Source organism: Rhinatrema bivittatum, chromosome 6, assembly GCF_901001135.1.
Source record: "Rhinatrema bivittatum chromosome 6, aRhiBiv1.1, whole genome shotgun sequence".
Lineage (NCBI taxonomy): Eukaryota > Metazoa > Chordata > Amphibia > Gymnophiona > Rhinatrematidae > Rhinatrema > Rhinatrema bivittatum.
The window spans coordinates 54,704,260-54,726,470 of NC_042620.1; the positions used below are offsets into that span (position 1 = coordinate 54,704,260).

The window sequence follows — 22,211 nt, forward strand, 5'->3', positions numbered from 1 at the left end:
TGGCGCCGGCAGGAGATCGACTGCAGGAGGTCGTTCAGCGAGGGTTCCGGCGCCTCGCTGAACGACCTCCTGCAGTCGATCTCCTGCCGGCGCCATTTTCCGTACGGAAAACGATTCGCGGCGGGAAATCGCTCCCTGACCCCCGCTGGACCTCCAGGAACTTTTGGCCAGCTTGGGGGGGGCCTCCTGACCCCCACAAGACTTGCCAAAAGTCCAGCGGGGGTCCGGAAGGACCTCCTGCCGTCCAATCGTGTTAGTCTATGGCCGCCGCCATTTTTCGGCGCCATTTTGGAAAATGGCGCCGGCTGAAGACAACAAGATTCAGTAGCAGAAGCCCCTTCCGGACCACTGCCGTTCCGGACCGCCGCTGGACCCCCAGGTTATTTAAGTCATTTGGGGGGGGTTCGGGAGGGTGGGGGATTTAATTTAAAGGGTCGGGGGTGGGTTTTAGGGGGTTTTAGTGTGCCGGCTCACGATTCTAACGATTTATAACGATATTAAAATTATCGGACGATAATTTTAATCGTCCTAAAACGATTCACATCCCTAGTGGATATTCACATAAAGTGAATCCACTCAATGTCCTTATTAAGCCCGTGGGGGGCTAATGACTGAAGTTGAAAGATCCATTTCTGTTCAGATTGCTGGAGGCGTTTGATTCTATTTCCTGCTATCAGCAGAGCTATCAGACAACACTGGAGGATTTTACAGGAAATTCATCCTCAATTACAGGACCCTATTTGTATAGCCTATTCAAGAGGCCAAAACATCAAGGACCGAGTAGTACACTCCAGTATATAACACCCATCGACAGTGGAGGAGAATATAACATACAGCGGGCATTGCTCATATTGTTCTCAAAAAGCTTCAATCACTTCCATTCAAACATCGACGGGCAGAACGGAGCTCTTGCCCCAATTTGATTGCAATACATCATATGTAGTATATACAATTTTTTGTCCATGCCCACTAACCTATGTGGGCATGACAAAACGTCCAATACGTTACAGACTAACAGAACATAAATGCTGCTTGAAGACGGGCAGAACAGATGAACCTCTAGTATCACATTGTAAGGACACCAATCATGTCTACTCTGATCTTCGTTGGACGATATTAGAAATTGTTGCAGAGCATTGGAGAAGAGGAAATAGAATCAAACGCCTCCAGCAATCTGAACAGAAATGGATCTTTCAACTTCAGTCATTAGCCCCCCATGGGCTTAATAAGGACAATGAGTGGATTCACTTTATGTGAATATCCACTCACCAGATTCACCAATCACACACAGGTCTGTCAATCATACACAGGTGAGGCATGATTAACAGTATATAAGCAGGTTCAGTGCAGCAGTTGACTCACGTAGACGCCAGAATAAGGACATGGCATAAAAACCGGGTGAGTTGCAACTTTGCTATCAGGAGTGTCCCTGGGATGCACATAATTGTTTTTTAAGTTGTTTTTTAAGTTGTTGTGTGATTTAAAAGTATGAAATTCTGTCTCTATAGAAATGCTGTAAATGTTGGAAATACATGTGGAGTTCATAAAGTACCTTAATCAAACCAATCTCTAAGTACATTTATAGTCCCTGAAGCAGCAACACTGCGAAACGTACGTCGGACTGGACTTGTGCGGCAGCGCGGCGGCGCTAGCAAACAGCAAACCGGGAACAGACCCGTGCGGTAATGCAGTAACACCAAAGAAGCAGGCAATCAAGTGCCCTTGTGCGGCAGTAGAAGTATCCGAATCGGACTTCTCGACAGCGAGACTTCGCTATATTAAGGGAAGTACTTATTCCACATATTATACTAAAGTTTTTCATACAATTATAAAAATAGAAAAAAAGAAAAAAAAGTTCAAAAGTATAAGAAAGACTGCCTAGATGTTTTAGGACCGATGATTAAAGATGACCCGGTGTGGCTGAGAACACAGGCATAAAATGCGTGCAGACCACGGGTGTTATGACGGTCCTTAATAGATTTGATAATGAATAACATCAATATTTAGTAAAACACACACATTAAAATTGAAACATTATTGTACAACGTATTTATTCAGCAGGCTTCAATTACCCCAATATTGATTGGGTAAATGTATCATCGGGACATGCTAGAGAGATAAAGTTCCTGGATGGAATAAATGATAGCTTTATGGAGCAATTGGTTCAGGAACCAACAAGAGAGGGAGCAATTTTAGATCTAATTCTCAGTGGAGAACAGGATTTGGTGAGAGAGGTAACGGTGGTGGGGCCACTTGGCAATAGTGATCATAATATGATCAAATTTGATTTAATGACTGGAAGGGGGACAGTAAGAAAATCGACAGCTCTCGTGCTAAACTTTCAAAAGGGAAACTTTGATAAAATGAGAAAAATAGTTAGAAAAAAACTGAAAGGAGCAGCTACAAAAGTAAAAAGTGTGCAGGAGGCATGGTCATTGTTAAAAAATACCATCCTAGAAGCACAATCCAGATGTATTCCACACATTAAGAAAGGTGGAAAGAAGGCAAAACGATTACTGGCATGGTTAAAAGGGAAGGTGAAAGCAGCTATTTTAGCCAAAAGATCTTCATTCAAAAATTGGAAGAGGGATCCATCAGAAGAAAATAGGATAATGCATAAACGTTGGCAAGTTAAATGTAAGACATTGATAAGACAGGCTGAGAGAATTTGAAAAGAATTTGGCCGTAGAGGCAAAAGCTCACAGTAAAAACTTTTTAAAATTTATCCGAAGCAGAAAGCCTGTGAGGGAGTCAGTTGGACCATTAGATGATTGAGGGGTTAAAGGGGCACTTAGAGAAGATAAGGCCATCGCGGAAAGATTAAATGATTTCTTTTCTTCGGTGTTTACTGAAGAGGATGTTGGGGAGGTACCCGTAATGGAGAATGGATGTATCCCCCATATTTAAAAAGGGCTCCAGGGGCGATCTGGGAAACTACAGACCAGTTACCTGACCTCAGTGCCAGGAAAAATAGTGGAAAGTATTCTAAGCATCAATGTCACAGAACATATAGAAATACATGGTTTAATGGAACAAAGTCAGCATGGCTTTACCCAAGGCAAGTCTTGCCTCACAAATCTGATTCACTTTTTTGAAGGAGTTAATAAACATGTGGGTAAAGGTGAACCTATAGATGTAGTGTACTTGGATTTTCAGAAGGCATTTGACAAAGTTCCTCATGAGAGGCTTCTAGGAAAAATAGAAAGTAATGGGATAGGTGGCGATGTCCTTTTGTGGATTACAAACTGGCTAAAAGACAGGAAACAGAGAGTAGGATTAAATGGACAAAGTTCTCAGTGAAAGAGAGTGGGCAGTGGAGATCCTCAGGGATCTGTATTGGGACCCTTACTTTTCAATATATTTATAAATAATCTGGAAAGAAATAAGACGAGAGTTAATCAAATTTGCAGTTGATACGAAATTGTTCAGAGTAGTTAAATCACAAGCAGATTGTGATAAATTGCAGGAAGACCTTGTGAGGCTGGAAAATTGGGCATCCAAATGGCAGATGAAATTTAATGTGAATAAGTGCAAGGTGATGCATATAGGGAAAATTAACCCATGCTATAGTTACACAATGTTAGGTTCCATATTAGGTGCTACTACCCAAGAAAGAGATCTAGGCGTCATAGTGGATAACACATTGAAATTGTCGGCTCAGTTTGCTGTGGCAGTCAATAAAGCAAACAGAATGTTGGGAATTATTAGAAAGAGAATGGTGAATAAAACGGAAAATGTAATAATGCCTCTGTATCGTTCCATGGTGAGCCCGCACCTTGAATACTGTGTACAAATCTGGTCGCCTCATCTCAAAAAAGATATAATTGCGATGAAGAAGGTACAGAGAAGGGAGACCAAAATGATAAAGGGAATGGAACAGCTCCTCTATGAAGAAAGACTAAAGATGTTAGGACTTTTCAGCTTGTAGAAGAGATGGCTGAGGGGGGATATGATAGAGGTGTTTAAAAACATGAGAGTTCTAGAATGGGTAGATGTGAATCGGTTTTTTACTCTTTTGGATAATAGAAAGATTAGGGGGCACTCCATGAAGTTAGTATGTGGCACATTTAAAACTAATCGGAGAAAGTTCTTTTTTCAATCAACACACAATTAAACTCTGGAATTTGTTGCCAGAGGGTGTGGTTAGTGCAGTTAGTATAGCTGTGATTAAAAAAGGATTGGATAAGTTCTTGGAGGAGAAGTCCATTACCTACTATTAATTAAGTTGACTTAGATAATAACCACCGCTATTACTAACAACGGTAACATGGAATAGTCTTAGTTTTTGGTAGGGATGTGAATCGGGCTTCAGACGATTGAAAATATCGGACGATATTTTCAAAATCATCAGAAATCGGGGGCTCCCGATAAGAGAACCCCACAATTTTGTTCCTGGGTTTCTCTTATCGTTTTGGGGTAGGGCGGGAAAAACGGCACACCAAAACAATCCCTAAACCCACCCCGACCCTTTAAAACTGTACCCTTAGCTTACCCCACCCTCCCGAACCCCCCCCCCCAAAACATTTTACAAGTACCTGGTGGTCCAGTGGGGTCCCGGTAGCCATCTCCCACTTTCGGGCCGTCGGCTGCCACTAATCAAAATGGCGACGATGGTCCTTTGCCCTTACCATGTGACAGGGTATCCGTGCTATTGGCCGGCCCCTGTCACATGGTAGGAGCACTGGATGGCCCGCGCCATTTTTAAAGATGGATTTCATTGAGGGGCCGGGAGGTGAGGGGACACGAGTGTGCAAGCTGCCAATGTTATATAGGACCAACAAGTACCTGTGGGGAGGGCCCCCCTAACATGGCGCTTGCCGGGAGGCTCACCCCACTCTTTACCCCTTGCCGTATCGGGGGGAGGGGGGCTTTTTCTTGCGGCCTCAGAGCATGCCAGCCTGGCACATGCAAAGTGGTGACGTCACCAGGCCGGCATGTCAGAGCGCTGTGACATCACCACGTCGGAGCACAGTGACATCACGTCGGCGTGCTGGGGACATGATGATGCAGCCCTCGCAATATCGTGAGATTTTGGGTTTTAAATCGACCGTGAGCACAGGGCCAAGGCCTCTTTGCTTGGCCGGCGCTCACATTTTCCACCCACCCACCCAACAAAAAGGAAAAGAGGGAACGGAAGGGATAGGTAACTAAAGACAATAGGGATGGTTAGTTAGTAATCAATGTTAGTAAGAGAAGTGCAAGAATGTATAATATGTTGCAGCACAGCAGGGGTACCTGAGTTGGTAGGCCAAGAGGGGCCGGGAGGACATGGTGGACAAACCTGGGTCCTAGGAGATGGAAAAATGAGTAGAGGTGGGCGTGGGCTGCCCGGAGGAATGGCCACGTGGCTTGGACACGGTGGGGGGCCGGTAAGAGATTTTGGCGGACTGGCTTACATGGCGGATGCTGACACGAAGCCTGGGACAGTAATATTGATAGATGCACAATACTTGGGTACAGAGACATTTGATTCATGTTAATAATTAATAAAAAGCTGTAGCCTGTTTTTTTACCAGACTTCGAGTATATGTGTGTTAATGTATGGATTTCATTGAAGGGCCGGAGGGAGAGGGAACACGAGGTTGCAAGCTGCCAATGTTAATGCTAGTATTCCTAACATACAATCTCCTTTTGCTTGGGTTTAAAAAATTTTCATGAGTGGCAACATGATTAAGAACACCTTGAAGGCTTTGTTGGCACTCTGCATGCCACCAGCACCTGCCATACACCTCATGTTCTACCCCAGCACTCTTATTGTTGTTACCTTTCTTCTTGCCTGCCATACCTCTAATACCTCTAATAAATTTTGGAAACATTTACTTTACTTGCTCTGCCTTTCCCTATCCCTGACCCTGACATGATTAATTTTATGTCACTGGGGATGTGAAGATTACAATGATTTAATATTTTCCAATGGTATTTTGTAATACCCACTAGGGGTGTGCATTCATTTGCAATTTATTGGCAATCCGCAAAGTATAGGGCCATATTTGTTGTATTCGTGGGGAAGCAAAACATATTGCAATTCCCACGAATACAATGAATCTTCACCAAATTATTCTGCCATCTAAAGGAGAGAATTTAAACAAAACCCCCACCCTCCTGACCCCCCAAGACTTGCCAAAACTCCCTGGTGGTCCAGTGGGGGTCCGGGAGCCATCTACTGCACTCACACCATTGGCTGCCGGTATTCAAAATGGCGCCAATAGCCCCTGTGACACAGTAAGGGCAAAGGCTATTGGCAAAGGCTATAGGCGCCGGCCGTCCATTGCTCCTACCATGTTACAGGGGCCGACCAATGGCACCGTAGCCCCTGTGACATAGTAAGGTCAAAGGCTATCAGCGCCATTTTGAATACCGGCAGCTGACGGAATGAGTGCAGTAGATGGCTCCTGGACCCCGCTGGACCACCAGGGAGTTTTGGCAAGTCTTGGGTGGGTCAGGAGGGTGGGGGGTTATAATTAATTAAATTTTAGCCGGGAAACGAAAAAGAATGGAACGCACGAACGGATCGGGGCCCCCCCCTTGCCGAATGCAACGTATCTGCCCCGCCACAAATACGAATACCGAATGTAACGTATGCGGTCCCTCTGCACATCCCTAATACCCACTGGCTGTGCTAATGCCACATTGATGTCTGCGTGAGGGGAACACAAACACACTGCTGCAATGAGTGTCACACTGTGTGCTCTGATACTGACAGGCTTTACTACGCAGCCTGATATGCTGCAGTGTCAGCCCTGCCCTCGGGGCTCTTTTTATGCCTACTGCCCAGACACTAACAGCTCTTCAAGCAATTCTCAAATCTGCCTTCAGTCACCACCAAGGAGAAAAAAAGAACAGCAAGTAACACAAATCTGCTTTGAGACACAGAGATTGCGATGCAGCGCTGCCTCGCTGCTGATTGCAATGTGTGTAACTGGCACAGTGAGACGGTGACACTATAAGACGGGCAGCAGTGAAAAAACAGTTTGGGAAAAGTTTTATAACTCAGAGAGAGCTCAGATAGCATCTGCCTTTCACAGAGACAATGTCTTGAGGAGCAATGAGAGTAAATCTCTGACATGATCAAGATCAGCATCCGTGTACCCCGGTGCGAAGCGATAGGTTGGATTAGCAAATTGCTTCACTGTGATACGCCAGCCCTCTTGTGTCCTTGACAACAATTCCACCCTATCCATGTCTGCTCACTGTCTCCGCTATACACTGTGGGGTGGATTTTAAACCCCCCGCGCGCCGGCGTGCCTATTTTCCATAGGCCGCCGGCGCGCACAGAGCCCCGGGACGCGCGGAAGTCCCGGGGCTTCCTGAAAGGGGCTTGTCGGGGGCGTCGCCGAATGACGCGGCATTTGGGGGGCGTGACGCCGGCCCGGGGGCATTCCGGGGGCGTGGCCACGCCCTCCGGAGCAGCCCCAAGGTCGGATCTTGGCGCGCCAGCAGCCCGCTGGGCGCGCGGATTTACGTCTGCCTCCGGCAAGCGTAAATCCATGGATAAAGGTAGGGGTGTTTAGATAGGGCCGGGGGGGGGGTGGGTTAGGTAGGGGAAGGGAGGGGAAGGTGAGGGGAGGGCGAAAGAAAGTTCCTTCCGAGGCCGCTCCGATTTCGGAGCGGCCTCGGAGGGAACGGAGGAAGGCTGCGCGGCTCGGCGCGTGCAGGCTGCCCAAATTCGGCAGCCTTGCGCGCGCCGATCCTGGATTTTATAAGATACGCGCGGCTACGCGCGTATCTTATAAAATCCAGCGTACTTTTGTTGGCGCCTGGTGCGCCTGGTGCGCCAACAAAAGTACGCGATCACATTATTTTTTAAAATCTACCCTTGTATGAGTTCCTAACTGTACACTTGTTGCTCTCCTATTATTTCTATGAGTCTATTGACTCTAATGGCTTATAGAAATAATTCTCTTTCAAATGAATGAAACAAAGATGACTCATTTAATTCATGGGGCCCCCCTCAATTTGTTTTGTTTTTCTATTTCATTTATAACTACTGCTCATGCCTAGGAACTGGTGTATGCCACATGGAAAGGTTGTGTGAGAAGAAAATATTTAGATTTTAGTGGCAAATCACTTCAAATGCTTACGAGCAAAAGTTATCTTTCTATCAATATCTACAGGTGGGACATAAATTTTACAAGCAAAATAAAGAAAATGAAGACAAATCACTCACTATTGCCACAGAAATATATTTATTGAGTTTTTCAATGCAATAAATGCTAATATAATTAACATAGAGCTGAAGAAAAGCGAGAATCTGATCACAAATATTAATACTAAAAAGTAGGCTAATATGTGAGTTCATATAAAGATCTGTGATTTGTCCCAAATATAAAATCATAGACTACGTTATCAGTTGTGCACTCAGTACGTTGTTGAAAATGAACTGGTATCCACATAGATTATATGAAAAATACACACAATATAGCATACATATGCATGCACACACATCTATATAGTTGTGTATATGGACACACGCGTATATTTTAAAGTTATTCCCTGTATTTGTTCTTTATCTCCCTTTGAACAACATATTTCAGCTCTCATTAGTTATTCTTCATGATTTGTGGATTATGGACCTTCTTGTATTATAAGCTAATTGATAAGGACATCAGCAAAAATTAATTTGGGCATATAATTGAAGTACCTTGTATATGTTGTCATATAATTCAGAGGAGATTGACATACATATCAAGGCTGTGTTTGAGGTATATGGAAAAGTAAATTGCTGGTGTAGGAAGTTTTTTTTTTGTATTGGTCAGTTTGTCAATCTGCTATAGTGATAATTTAATGTTGGTCTTAATAAAGCAATCTTACAGAACAGAATGTATAGTCTAAAACACTGTGAATAAAGAATGCATAGTAGTATGGAGCGTACTTTACAAATGATTGTGAGGTCATTCATTTAAGCATTTCATTAGCTGTTAGCTTTAATTTATAACTAGAAAATGTCAATGCTATCAAAATTAATTGAAATCATATAATTAAGAGGATGCATATTCAGTGAAAACAGTTTTAATTATTGTAAATCCTTTCAGGTATCTAGAGATAATTATTTTAGAAAACTTAGGTTGAAATAGGCACAAGTATGATTTATTAATAAGTTCCCAGATAGGTACAGAATAGGAGAAAGCATTAATAAATATGATCCAAACAGAAATTACTGTATTTCTCTGTAAAACATTTGTTTTACATAAATATTATACTATATTAAACAATACACAGATAAGACCTGATTTAAAAAGCATTTACACACTTAAAATTGGGTTTTGCACATGTAAATGCACATTATCTGTGTAAGTTGGCTTTTGAAAATTGCTACAGTTTAGGCCATTGAATTGTCCATAGGATATTTACGTGCAAGTGCACTTTAGATGCTTAAATGGCTTTATAAAATTGCTATAAAAGAATGTAATATTTACACATTTAACTGCTTTTCAAATTACCTCCTAATAATATTATTCTAGTAAGGAAAGGACAGGAAAAGTTAAATCCCAATCAAAATGGGATAAATAATTAAGCCAACAAAGTTTAAGGGGATGGCAAATTCTTTTGTTACACGTGAATATCTGCTATGCATGGAAAGCATGTACATTTTCTGCTTATTTTATACACATGTCTATTTTACTCATAAAAAATATATATCATGGTCATATAAAACCCTGATTTACATATGGAAGTCATTATATTTTAAAATGTGCACATAATTGAAATCACCAGTTTGCCGATACCTCTACCAGTTCACCAAGTCCTTCTGTTCTTCTTCGAGAAACTCCTAATTCTTCACCCTGAACTTCTCCCAATTTACCTAAGCCTTCCATCCAACCAGTAGGAGAAAATTGACGTCCGATATCAATTGTGCGAGATAATTAGCAGGTGTAAAACTGTGCAAATAAGTTGACACATAAATATCGTATAAAATTGCAACTTTCATTTTTTCCTCTTAGCCATGCCCCAAAATGCCCCTTTTATTGTACATATAAATGTGCAAGTGAAACCACAAATACGCATGTATTTTTTAAGTTTATAAAGTAGCATATTCCCAGGTACAAGCTACTTACAGGCATATATTCTAATTTTATGAGCCCAACTCCTTTGGAAATCCATCCCATACTTTTTATGGTAAATTGGCACTATTTTACGAAGCCTTTCATTTAGTTCTTGCAGTATAAAGATAGCCTCACTAATGGGGTCATTTTGTAAAGCTTATCGTGTGCGATAGCTTGCTAGGGGCGGAGTCGAGGTGGCAAGGGGAGGAGTCAGGGCGGCGTTGGAGCGGACTCCGCAATGTCTTCGCTGGCGGCGATAAGGTAAGCCAAGTTATCGTTGCTAGTAGCTCGCCCAATAGAGCCACCTTTCACGGTGGCGCTATTGGGTGCGAAAGCAGGAAGCGATAACACCGCTGTGGTGCGATGGCTGCCGGCTTTCGCAGGCCTGCCCCCCGTTTTCACTGGATTCACCATTCTGATATAGAATGGTGAATCCAGGCCTTAGTTGGAGCTGGAAATAGGACTTTACTAAAAAAAAAAAAAGCAGTGAGTTGGACTCTCCTCGAATTTTCGCAGAAATAATTACCACAATGATGTTTGTGTTTCCACTGTATAATGTATGCATACAATAATACATGATAATCATATGCCTTTATGGTATACCAACATATCTTCCTCTTAGTGTACATAATTACATTTCTGTACCAACTTGAAACTTGTGCATAACCCTATATTTGGCAAATATTCACAGGATAAAGGTATGTTTGATTCAATTTCTAGTAAGTAAACTTCAGAGACAGAGTTTATGTGATTGTATACAAGACATAAATTAGGATTTTCAATATTTGGCAATCTGCATGATAACAAGTACTCATGGTTCAACAATGAATACACCCAAGGTGTTATTAAAAATTGTCTTTCCATCTTTTTGTTCACTGCATTCAGACTGTTTCAGCATTTCCATTACGTCAGCTTTTATTTCAAGTGGGGCAGTTTCACTAAAGTTCAATATTTCTGTCAAAAAATCCAACAGTAGTAATCCAGTTTCACTTCCTTCAACAAAACATTCTGTTATATCCATTTCAGATGGCAGGTCATAATATGTGTACTTAGCACGTGCTTCATCAAGCAAATCTTTGATGTCCGAAGATGTAACGTATAAGCAAAGGTTATTCACGCGAAAGCGATTTCCGTATGCCTTCCACAAAGGTGCCCAACCACTCTTTCCTATTAAAAGATCATATATTTAAATGATTAGTAATTTTAAAAATGTTTGTTAAAACCAAACAACCGAACAGGAATGGTTCAGACTGAAGAGGAAAAAAGAATCAATGCAATATTTATTCTGGGCATGGAGATGCTCTTTGTGTTGTGGAAAGAAAACATAAGCAAGTGAAAGCAGCATTAAAATGTTTCACATTAAGGGGGTAATATTTTAACATCATGTATAAGTGAAACCAGTTTTCAAATTGGACTTGTATGCATAAGTCTGCTTTGAAAATTTTCCAAGTAAAGCAATGCTCACACAATTGCAACTGGTGTTTAGGGCATGCAGTTCCATTGAGAGATTTTAGGCATGTACCTAAGTCCTAGCTCCACCCACCCCACCCCCTGGAACATCACTCCCCTATGCACAGAAATGTATCGGTGAGTATATGTGGGCCGCACGCGAACAACACAGATTTTAAAAAGCTGCAAAATACATACATATGCACCCATTCACATAGGGGTAGATTTTAAAAGCAGTGCACGCGCTACCCAGCGCGCGCACATATATGCCCGATTTTATAACATGCGTGCAGGCGCGCGCATTTTATAAAATCAGGAATCGGCGCACACAAGGGGATGCACAATTGTGTGTCATGTGCGTGCCGAGCCCGATCCGAGCCGCGCTCCCTTCCCCTGTTCCCTACTCCCCCACCCCACCTAACCTTCCCTTCCCTCCTCCGTCCTTTCTCCCCTACCTTTGACAATTTCTTTTTTTTTTATTGCAAAACATACTTCAGCCATGGGGCTGAAGTAAGTTGTATGTGCCGGCAGTCGGCCGGCGCACGATACCCGGCCCAGCAGTCGTGCAGAGGCCTCTGGCCTCGCTCTGTTCCACCCCCAGACCGCCCTGCCCCATCCCCTCCCCACCTCCAGACTGCCCCTTTTACAAAGCACCGGGACTTACATGCGTCCCGGAGCTTTACGCGCACTGCCGGGCCTTTTAAAAATAGGCACGGTGTGCGTAAGGCCAGTTATGCGCGTAAATCCGCTGGATTTACGTGCATAACCTTTTGAAAATCTGGCCCATAAGGAATAAGGAGGTTAAAAAAGGGTAGGGAATGGTCAGGGCATGGGCGTTCCAAGACTTATGTATGTATCTCCAAATTTTAAAACCGAAAACCACAGCACGCAAACGCGAAATATCCACGTAACTTTACTATTCTCCTGTTGAGGAGTAAAGTAGTAAAGCAGAGCTTGAGTTTTAGGGCTTAAAGATCAGGGTGAGGAGTCTGGGTCAACTAGGGGGCATGTAAAATGAAGATCTATATAGATCTGATAGACCTTGCAATTAACTGAAGAAACTGGTGGATTGGCTGCAAAACTGGGAATATGCCTTGAGTGAGCATGTTTTGAAATTCTCTGACATACATGAGTAAAAGCTGACATGGTTCAATGGAAGACACATACACACCAGCTGTGCTCGAGTAACCTCTTAAAATTAGGAGCATACTTACATGTGGTTTGTGCATTTTAAAACATATGCGAGCAAGTGTGTGCCCAATTAAAAATTCCAGAATATCTTTGCGTGCGCACCGATATGCTTGTGTATGGGCACACACGCACTTGTTCTAAAATCCACCTCTGTGTATAGAGTGTGTAAGTACATAATTTTACAAATGTTGTTTTCTAAAGGGACATTTCTGCAGGAATAGAACTACTCTACCCACAGAAGGCCCATTGGAAATTACACTCCCTGAGAAATGCACATTATGTTTGCAGGAAGAGTTAAAGTTCCCTGATGCAAATTTTCAAAACGTGGTCTACTTCAGACGTTCTTTTAAAGATTGTTTTTGTATGAATATTTAATGGAAAATATAAACAGCAATATATAATTTTTAAAAATATGGATGTGAGATGAATGAACTTTTGTTTTGATTTTATTTATTTTTGTTAACATAGGGACACGAGACAGCCACCCAGGCCTCGCGCAACTTCACTCCCCCCCCCCTTTTCCCTTCCAAAATAAATAGACAGGACCACCGTATGGTATTAAATAAAGGCCGCAGTTTATTCAACCTAACCCGAGCCAAATCTTAACATAATTTCAAACAACTTTCAAATAAGATCCCCCACATCCGCCTCCTCCGCCGCTTGCCATTTTTCACTTACCACCGCGGCCCAATGGTAAGCTAGCTTCTGCCCCACCCCCCATTTACTCACCCCGCCTCGTCACCAGCGAGGGTAAGCTTGCGGCCTGAGCATCGGCCCCCTCTTGCTCTCTAGGCCTTCCCGTGTAGCAGCCCCCACGCTACCCGAGCATTCCCCCCCCCTCCAAAATGCCCCTTCACAATTGTAAACAATACAATACATTTGGCTCGGGTTTTCCGCCCCCAAACTGCGACAAAACACGCACAAATACAGCATAAACCATTAACATACACTTCAAATGGGAGGGAGGGAGGGAAGCAAGAACAACCGCCTGCCCCACTGCCAGATTCGCAACTGCTCGCCAGACCCCTGCCTTGCTAACTCCACTGTCGGGGAACCAATGACAGCGCAGGGTTTTAAACGTGCCGCGCTATCATTGGCTCCCCGTCTCGCCTGCCCTTTCCCCGACCCCTTCACCGCTGCCTGGACGACTGCTCGCGCCCAAGTTAACTGCGGCGCCCCAAGACTCGCTCGGTTCGCCTCCTCTCATTTTTGTAAACAAACCTGCAATGGCTATAGACAGCATTTTTTATGACCAAACAATTTTTTAAAGGCATTTAGTTGGATAACTTGTGAGTTATCCAGCTAAAGGCCAACTTTTGGATATCTCTGGCATTTATCTGAGGGGTGGGGATCAGGCTGTAAGGCCAACTCAAATGTTTGGTTTTTTCAGCAATCTCTGTTTAACCAGCCATATTCTTTGAAAATTGCCAGTTAAGTTAAAGTTACCCAGGAGCATGGAGTCATCACCATCAAAAATGTTTCTAGTGTGGGTAAAATCCCCGACTTCCTCCTCAGTTAAGATTGAGGCAAATAATCCATTTAGTTTTTCTGCTCTTTTCTTGTCCTTCCTGTGAACCCTATTTTATGTCTTGGTCAACCAATAGCTCAGCTGACTCCCTCACAGGCTTTTTGTTTTAAATGTACTTGAAAAGTTTTTATTACTTGTTTTTACATCTATGGCACACTTCTTTTCAAATTAGCCTGCTTAATTAATTTTTAATGTCTAGCTTAACAATGCTTATGCTCTTCCCTATTTTCTAGGGATGTGCAGAAGGAAAAAATTAATTTCAATTCGGTTTTCGTTTCACCTGGAACCAAATTCATTGCATTAGTTTCATAGGGGGAAAAACCAATTAGTTGATTACTTTTATTCGTTTTCCGTTTTCCCATTAAATTCAATGGGGGAAGTATTTGCAGCCTATTTTTGGCTGCAGAATTGGGGTTTTATTATCAATTCTGATGAAACTTCTGGGGAGCAATCATCAGAACGAGAAAAGAGCTCCAAGGTACTTAGACTGTGGCAAAGTGGCACCAAAGTGGCATGAATAGCCAAAGGCACTGTAAAGGGGCAAAGGGTGATTTAACAGAGGTGCAAAGCAGCAGTGAGAGTGTCAAAAACACACAACAGCTTCAAAAGAGAGCATCAATAACAGTTGCATGAACCCTCAAAGGCAGCATGACAGGCAAAGAGGCAAGACAAGTGGCATCAACATCCTACAGCACAATGAAGGGGGAACATAGCAAGCAGAAAGAGTGTCAGAAAAAAGCACATGCGCTGATAAAGGGACAAAGCAGCAGAAAGACTAGCACCATTAAATGAGGAACCATGATAGTGGCAAGAACACCACAAGGAGTAGAGTGAGTCGCCTGGTGTATGGCAGCAAGGCAGAGTGGCAGAAAGTCGATAGGGGCAAGACAGGCTGGCAGAGCGGAGGTAGTCTGGTCACTGTGGTTTTGATAGGGGCAAGACAGGCTGGCCCCAGGGAAAGTTCCCTTTCCTTTGTGCAGGAAAGGACTCCCTAGAATGGGTTCACCCCTAGAGTGGTTGAGGTCAGGCCCATGTAGGGACATAAAGTCTGGACGGACAGGCACAGCATCTGAGGTCAAGCCTTTGTAGGGATGTGAGGCCTATATAGTGGATGGACAGGCACAGCATTTGAGGTCAAGCCTTTGTAGGGACATAAGGCCTAGACAGTGGATGGACAGGCACAGCATTTGAGGTCAGGCCCTTGTAGGGACATACGGTCTGGATGGACAAGCACAGCGTTTGAGGTCAGGCCCTTGTAGGGACGTATGGCTTGGATGGACAGGCACAGCATTTTAGGTCAGGCCCTTGTAGGGATGTACGGCCTGGATGGACAGGCACGGCATTTGAGGTCAGGCCCTTGTAGAGACATAAGGCCTGGATGGACAGGCACAGTGTTTGAGGTCAAGCCCTTGTTGGGATATAAGGCCTGGACAGTGGATGGACAGGCACAGCATTTGAGGTCAGGCCCTTGTAGGGACGTAAGGCCTGGATGGACAGGCACAGCGTTTGAGGTCAGGCCATTGTAGGGATGTACGTCCTGGACGGAAAGGCACAGCATTTGAAGTCAGGACCTTGTTGGGACATAAGGCCTTGAAGGACAGGCACAGAGTTTGAGGTCAAGCCCTTGTAGGGATGTAAGGCCTGGACAGTGGACAGACAGGCACATCATTTGCGGTCAAGCTCTTTTAAGGACATAAGGCTTGGACAATGGATGGCGAGGCACAGCGTTTGAGGTCAGGCCCTTGTAGGGACGTACAGCCTGGACAGTGGACAGACTGGCACAGTGTTTCAGGACAGGCCCTGGCAGAGACGTATGGCCTGGGCGGACAGGCACAGCATTTGAGGTCAGGCCCTTGTAGGGACGTACGGCCTGGATGGACAAGCACAGCGTTTGAGGTCTGGCCCTTGTAGGGATGTAAGACCTGGATGGACAGGCACAGCATTTGAGGTCAGGCCCTTGTAGGGACGTAAGGCCTGGATGGACAGGAACAGTGTTTGAGGTTAAGCCCTTGTAGGGACATACGGCCTGGACAGTAGATGGACAGGCACAGCATTTGAAGTCAGGCCCTTGTAGGGACGTACGGCCTCGATGGACAAGCACCTCGTTTGAGGTCTGGCCTTTGTAGGGATGTAATACCTGGATGGACAGGCACAACATTCGAGGTCAGGCCCTTGTAGGGACGTACGGCCTGGATGGACAAGCACAGCGTTTGAGGTCTGGCCCTTGTAGGGATGTAAGACCTGGATGGACAGGCACGACATTTGAGGTCAGGCTCTTGTAGGGACGTAAGGTCTGGATGGACAGGCACAGTGTTTGATGTCAAGCCCTTGTTGGGATATAAGGCCTGGACAGTGGATGGACAGGCACAGCATTTGAGGTCAGGCCCTTGTAGTGATATAAGGCCTGGATGGACAGGCACAGCGTTTGAGGTCAGGCCATTGTAGGGATGTACGGCCTGGACGGACAGGCACAGCGTTTGAGGTCAGGCCCTTGTAGGGACGTATGGCCTGGATGGACAGGCACAGCATTTTAGGTCAGGCCCTTGTAGGGATGTACGGCCTGGATGGACAGGCACGGCATTTGAGGTCAGGCCCTTGTAGGGACATAAGGCCTGGATGGACAGGCACAGTGTTTGAGGTCAAGCCCTTGTTGGGATATAAGGCCTGGAGAGTGGAAGGACAGGCACAGCATTTGAGGTCAGGCCCTTGTAGGGACGTAAGATCTGGATGGACAGGCACAGTGTTTGAGGTCAGGACATTGTAGGGATGTACGTCCTGGACGGACAGGCACAGCATTTGAGGTCAGGACCTTGTTGGGACATAAGGGCTGGAAGGACAGGCACAGAGTTTAAGGTCAAGCCCTTGTAGGGATGTAAGGCCTGGACAGTGGACGGGCAGGCCCAGTACTTGATGTCAAGCCCTTATAGGGACTTAAGGCCTGACAGTGGATTGACAAGCACAGTGTTTGAGATCAAGCCCTTGTAGGGACGTAAGGCCTGGATGGACAGGAACAGTGTTTGAGGTTAAGCCCTTGTAGGGACATACGGCCTGGACAGTGGACGGACAGGCACAGCATTTGAAATCAGGCCCTTGTACGGACATACGGCCTGGATGGACAAGCACAGCGTTTGAGGTCTGGCCCTTGTAGGGATGTAAGACATGGATGGACAGGCACAGCATTTGAGATCAGGCCCTTGTAGGGATGTATGGCCTGGAAGGACAGGCACAGCGTTTGAGGTCAGGCCCTTGTAGGGATGTACAGCCTGGACAGTGGACAGACTGGCACAGTGTTTCAGGTCAGGCCCTGGCAGAGACGTACGGCCTGGGTGGACAGGCACAGCATTTGAGGTCAGGCCCTTGTAGGGACATATGGCTTGGATGGACAGGCACAGCGTTTGAGGTCAAGCCCTTGTAGGGACGTAAGGCCTGGATGGACAGGCACAGCATTTGAGGTCAGGCCCTTGTAGGGATGTAAGGCCTGGATGGACAGGAACAGTGTTTGAGGTTAAGCCCTTGTAGTGACATACGGCCTGGACAGTGGATGGACAGGCACAGCATTTGAAGTCAGGACCTTGTAGGGACCTACGGCCTGGATGGACAGGCACAGCGTTTGAGGTCAGGCCATTGTAGGGATGTACGGCCTGGACGGACAGGCACATCGTTTGAGGTCAGGACCTTGTTGGGACATAAGGCCTGGAAGGACAGGCACAGAGTTTGAGGTATAGCCCTTGTAGGGATGTAAGGCCTGGACAGTGGACGGGCAGGCACAGTTCTTGAGGTCAAGCCCTTATAGGGACTTAAGGCTTGGACAGTGGATTGACAAGCACAGTGTTTGAGGTCAAGCCCGTGTAGGGACGTAAGGTCTGGACGGACAGGCACAGCGTTTGAGGTTAAGCTCTTGTAGGGACGTATGGCCTGGACAGACAGGCACATCATTTGAGGTCAGGCCCTTGTAGGGATGTACGGCCTGGACGGACAGGCACAGTGTTTGAGGTCAGGCCCTTGTTGGGATGTATGGCCTGGACAGTAGACGGACAGGCACAGCGTTTGAGGTCAGGCCCTTGTAAATACCCAGAAGCTATTAACTGTACTTATGCACTTCGGCTGATGACAAAGGAACTTGGAGCTCTCAGAAATAAGAAAACCTCTGCTCGTTCAAATCTACAATATCAACCTATGTTTTCTTTGTCATTTACACAGTGCCTCTGTAAACTATGGGAGCACAGAGAATGAACTAGAGTGCAACTACCACCAGTTTTATATAGTACTAGAAACATTACCTTTGGCACCTAAGAAAGATTTAGGGACAATGGCCCATTTTATGAAGGTCATGAAAAGGAGCATATGAAATATGCAAGCTCCAAACATCTTAAGTCAGCTTTTTATGTTCTTACATTCCAAATGTTGCAAAACAGGAAAAATAATATTCTGTAAAGAAGTGATGTACAAATATATGAAACTGAAATTAGAAATACTAGAACTAAACTTAGAGAGGCACAGCGTTTGAGGTCAGGCCCTTGTAATGACATAAGGGCTGGACAGTGGACAGACAGGCACAGCATTTGAGGTCAGGCCCTTATAGGGATGTACGGCCTGGATGGACAAGCACAGAGTTTGAGGTCAGGCCCTTGTAGGGACGTATGGCCTGGACAGTGGACAGACTGGCATAGCATTTCAGGTCAGGTACATGTGCTGATATTATCTGGAGCAGAGGAGGCAGTTGGAGCTGCTGCAAGACTTTCAATTGCTTTAATTCATCTTTCCATTCACAGGGAAAATTTGGAAACCCAAGCACAGCCATGTTTATTTTAAAAAACACTAGCATTTCAATCAACTCTTGTGCCGGCCTTGAGCAGTAAGGCTCATGATATCCCCTGTCATTGAAAATACACGTTCACTGGGCACCCTGGTTGGTAGACATGACAGATATCGCTGAGCCACTTTGGCTAGGTGTGGCCAGATAGTGGACTTGTGTGCCCAATATGCCAGAAGATCTGTCTGCATGTCCTCTGTGGGCTCTGTGAGATACCGTGTCACTGATATTTGTGCTGGTGTCTCCTTTGCTTGGGTGGGGTGAAAGTCCTTCATGCCAGCTGCTCTCTCTCTAGACCGTTCCAGAACAGATTATTTTTTAGGGGCAACATGTCTTTGGCATACTGAAGTGGAGAAGGAAGTACTAGCTGTCATTGACAGAGGGCTGCTCCTGCTTGGGCTAGCACTACTCTCTGAAGTACCCACTGTTTCCTCCTCTGCTTCATGCCTAATCTGTCTCTGCCTATGGCGCTCCTGTTCACAGACCTTTACTAACAGCAGGTCTTTCACAAATATGAGACAATCAGACTGTAGGGTGAGTTTCCCTTTCACACGAGGATCACAGACTGTGGCGAGCATGTATGTGTAGTGTTTTGTTAAAGGTCTTAATCTCTCTTGCACCTGCTTCTGCAAAATGTCCAAACAATGCAGCACCTCTGCTGTCATTCCCTCTTCCTGTTTAAAGCCCTCCAAATTTTCCTCCAGAAAATTAACTATAGGGATGATGTCAGCCAAGGTGGCACTTCAGGAACTCAGCTCCTCCGTGGCATCCTTGAGGGGCTGCAGGATTTTTACCAGCTATTCATGACTAACCAATCATGATGCCCTAGGGGACTATGCACACCTATCTCTATTTCCAGAGAAAGGTTATGAAGGGGTGTCTGCTGCTCTGCTAACCTCTGCAGCATCATATAGGAGGAATTCCACCTGGTGGCAATGTCTTGAATGAGACGCTTGTGAGGCATCTCCAAATCAGTCTGCTTTTGTCGGAGAACCTGCCCCACCTTCACACTTCTGTGGAAGTGCGCTGCTATGTTCCTTCACTTCTGTATTAATGTATACAGGTATTCATTCTCTTGGTGATTGGACTCCAACCCCAGAACTGACTTCACTACCAGGTGCAGAGTGTGTGCAAAACATTGGATGTTCTTAAAGCCCCCGTCTGATATTGCCTTTACCATGTTTACACCATTGTCTGTGACAAAGAACCCTGCTTGAAGATTCCTGTCTCTTTGGTGTAGCTGCCAGCCTGCCAGCATCTCTCTGATGCATGCTAGAATATTGGCTGAGGTATGGGCATCGTCTGTCAGGTTTGTGTGCAGTAAAGCCCACCTTTACTGCACACTTGTTCAGTAATAGAGCTGCTGCCTGCCCCTGCCTCAGCCAGGTCCCACCAGTGTGCTGTCAGGGAGATGTAAGAGTGTGCAGCATTCAGTACAGTCCAGATATCACAGGTGAAATGCACACTCCCTTCTGCCTTAGCTAACAGTGCTTAGATGTGACTGTAACACTGGTTGTACAGGCTGAGAATGACCTTTCTGCTAAATGTAGTTCTGGAGGGGACTTTGTAATTTGGAACTAAGACCTTCAGCAAATGCTTGAAACCCACATTCTCCACTATCTGCAAGGGCTGGTCATGCAGGGCAATCATTTCTCCAATGCTCTTGTTTACAACTTTTGAGGCTACCTGCCTCCTTCCCTGGGATAGCATTACCAAACACCACCCCATTTCCTCCATGGTGGGTTGTTGCTTCTGGCACATGGCAGGGGGCTGTTGGCCTGCCACCTGACTGCTAGAAGGGGCTGGGGCATGGGGTGACTCTGCTCCTTTTCAACCACTTTACGCTGCCTGGAAAAAGGGGTCCCTTGACTGTTGGGTGTTGCTTCTGCAGATGATCCATCATGCCAAAATTAGTTAGATGTCCCATTTGCTTGCCTCTCCTAATAGCCCTGGCACAGTAATTACACTGAGCAAAACACGGGTCCTCCATCACTTTAAAGTGGCTCCAGATCGCAGATTTCTTTCATGATCCCTTCTCTATAGCCTTCAGGGTGGGTGCTGACACTGGAGATGAAGTGCACCCTGAGATGCAATGCCAGGGGCATCAGTCACACTCTGTGCCTGCTCTGACTGCTCTTCCTCCTCATCAGCATCAGTTTCATCTCTCCCCTGCAGCACTGAAGTGGAGGCTAAGACAGAACTAACTAATCTTCCTAAACCTTCTTCAACTATTACTTCTTCCATTTCTGATTATGAGAATCCTACACAAGATGATTCTTCATCAGAATCAGAAGCAAACAGTGTCTGCGCTACATTGTCAACGCTAAGTCGAGTCTGCTGTCACACTGCTGCTTTTGGGTCTCACCCTTTTGTCTTGCATGACTCAGCCTCCCCTTCCCTCACCTCCAAAACTATAGGGTCAGAAACAGGTGGTGGCGATGCATCATCTTTAAATTTCAGTTTTTTTCCGATGGAACTGCCTGCCCCTCCAGAGATTTTAGATTGGAACAGCTCCCTTTTTAACTTTAATGGGGAACTTGCACTGCCTTTTGAAGTGCCTCCTCTGCCAGTACCTCCTCTGCCAGTCCCAATCACTCGACCACATCTAGCTTTCCCTGACATCATGGATTTAATGTTTCTGCCTACTATGGATTTCAATTAAAATAATTATTTCCAAAAGAGGCCTACTGGGGATTTGGCTTCAAAGAGCACCTCTGTCCCAATATATGTGCGCCTGCAAAACTGCCCACAGGTGCATGATGCAGTGCCTAGATATACACAATAACTGGGACCGCTGTATGAGCTCACAACACAATTTTAATTCCAGAAGATGCCTACTGGGGATTGCTGTCCCAATATATGTGTCTGCAAAACTGGCAACAGATGCAGTGCACAAGTGCAGTGCCTTGATGTACGCTACAACTGAGACTGCTCTGTGTGCACAATTCCTAGTGATGCTGTTTCTTGTTTGAAAATACCAACTCACACTGTCTTCCATCCACACCCTGCCTGTGCCTGCAACTACCTACTCCAGGGGGGTAAGATAAGCAGGAAAATGCCACTGCTAGCAGCTTGTCTCAGTGGGAGAGTCAGAGAGACCTTCTGAGATCAATAAAAAAAAGTGCAGTCAAAAAAAGCTTGGCTGGCTGGCACTGCAGCAAAAATGAACAAATATTTTTTTCAATGG

The 22,211-nt window shown here is 45.3% G+C and overlaps 1 protein-coding gene across 1 annotated transcript in view; it reads right to left on the bottom strand.

Moving 5' to 3' along the window:
• Nucleotides 1-8,169: 8,169 nt before the first annotated feature.
• The window catches only part of HNMT (histamine N-methyltransferase), a 78,487-nt gene continuing 64,445 nt past the window's right edge, over nucleotides 8,170-22,211 (bottom strand). Inside the window, exon 7 of the mRNA XM_029605401.1 lies at nucleotides 8,170-11,210. Within this exon, the coding sequence (XP_029461261.1) occupies nucleotides 10,855-11,210 (356 nt within the window). The 3' untranslated portion in view covers nucleotides 8,170-10,854. The remainder of the gene's footprint in view (nucleotides 11,211-22,211) is intronic.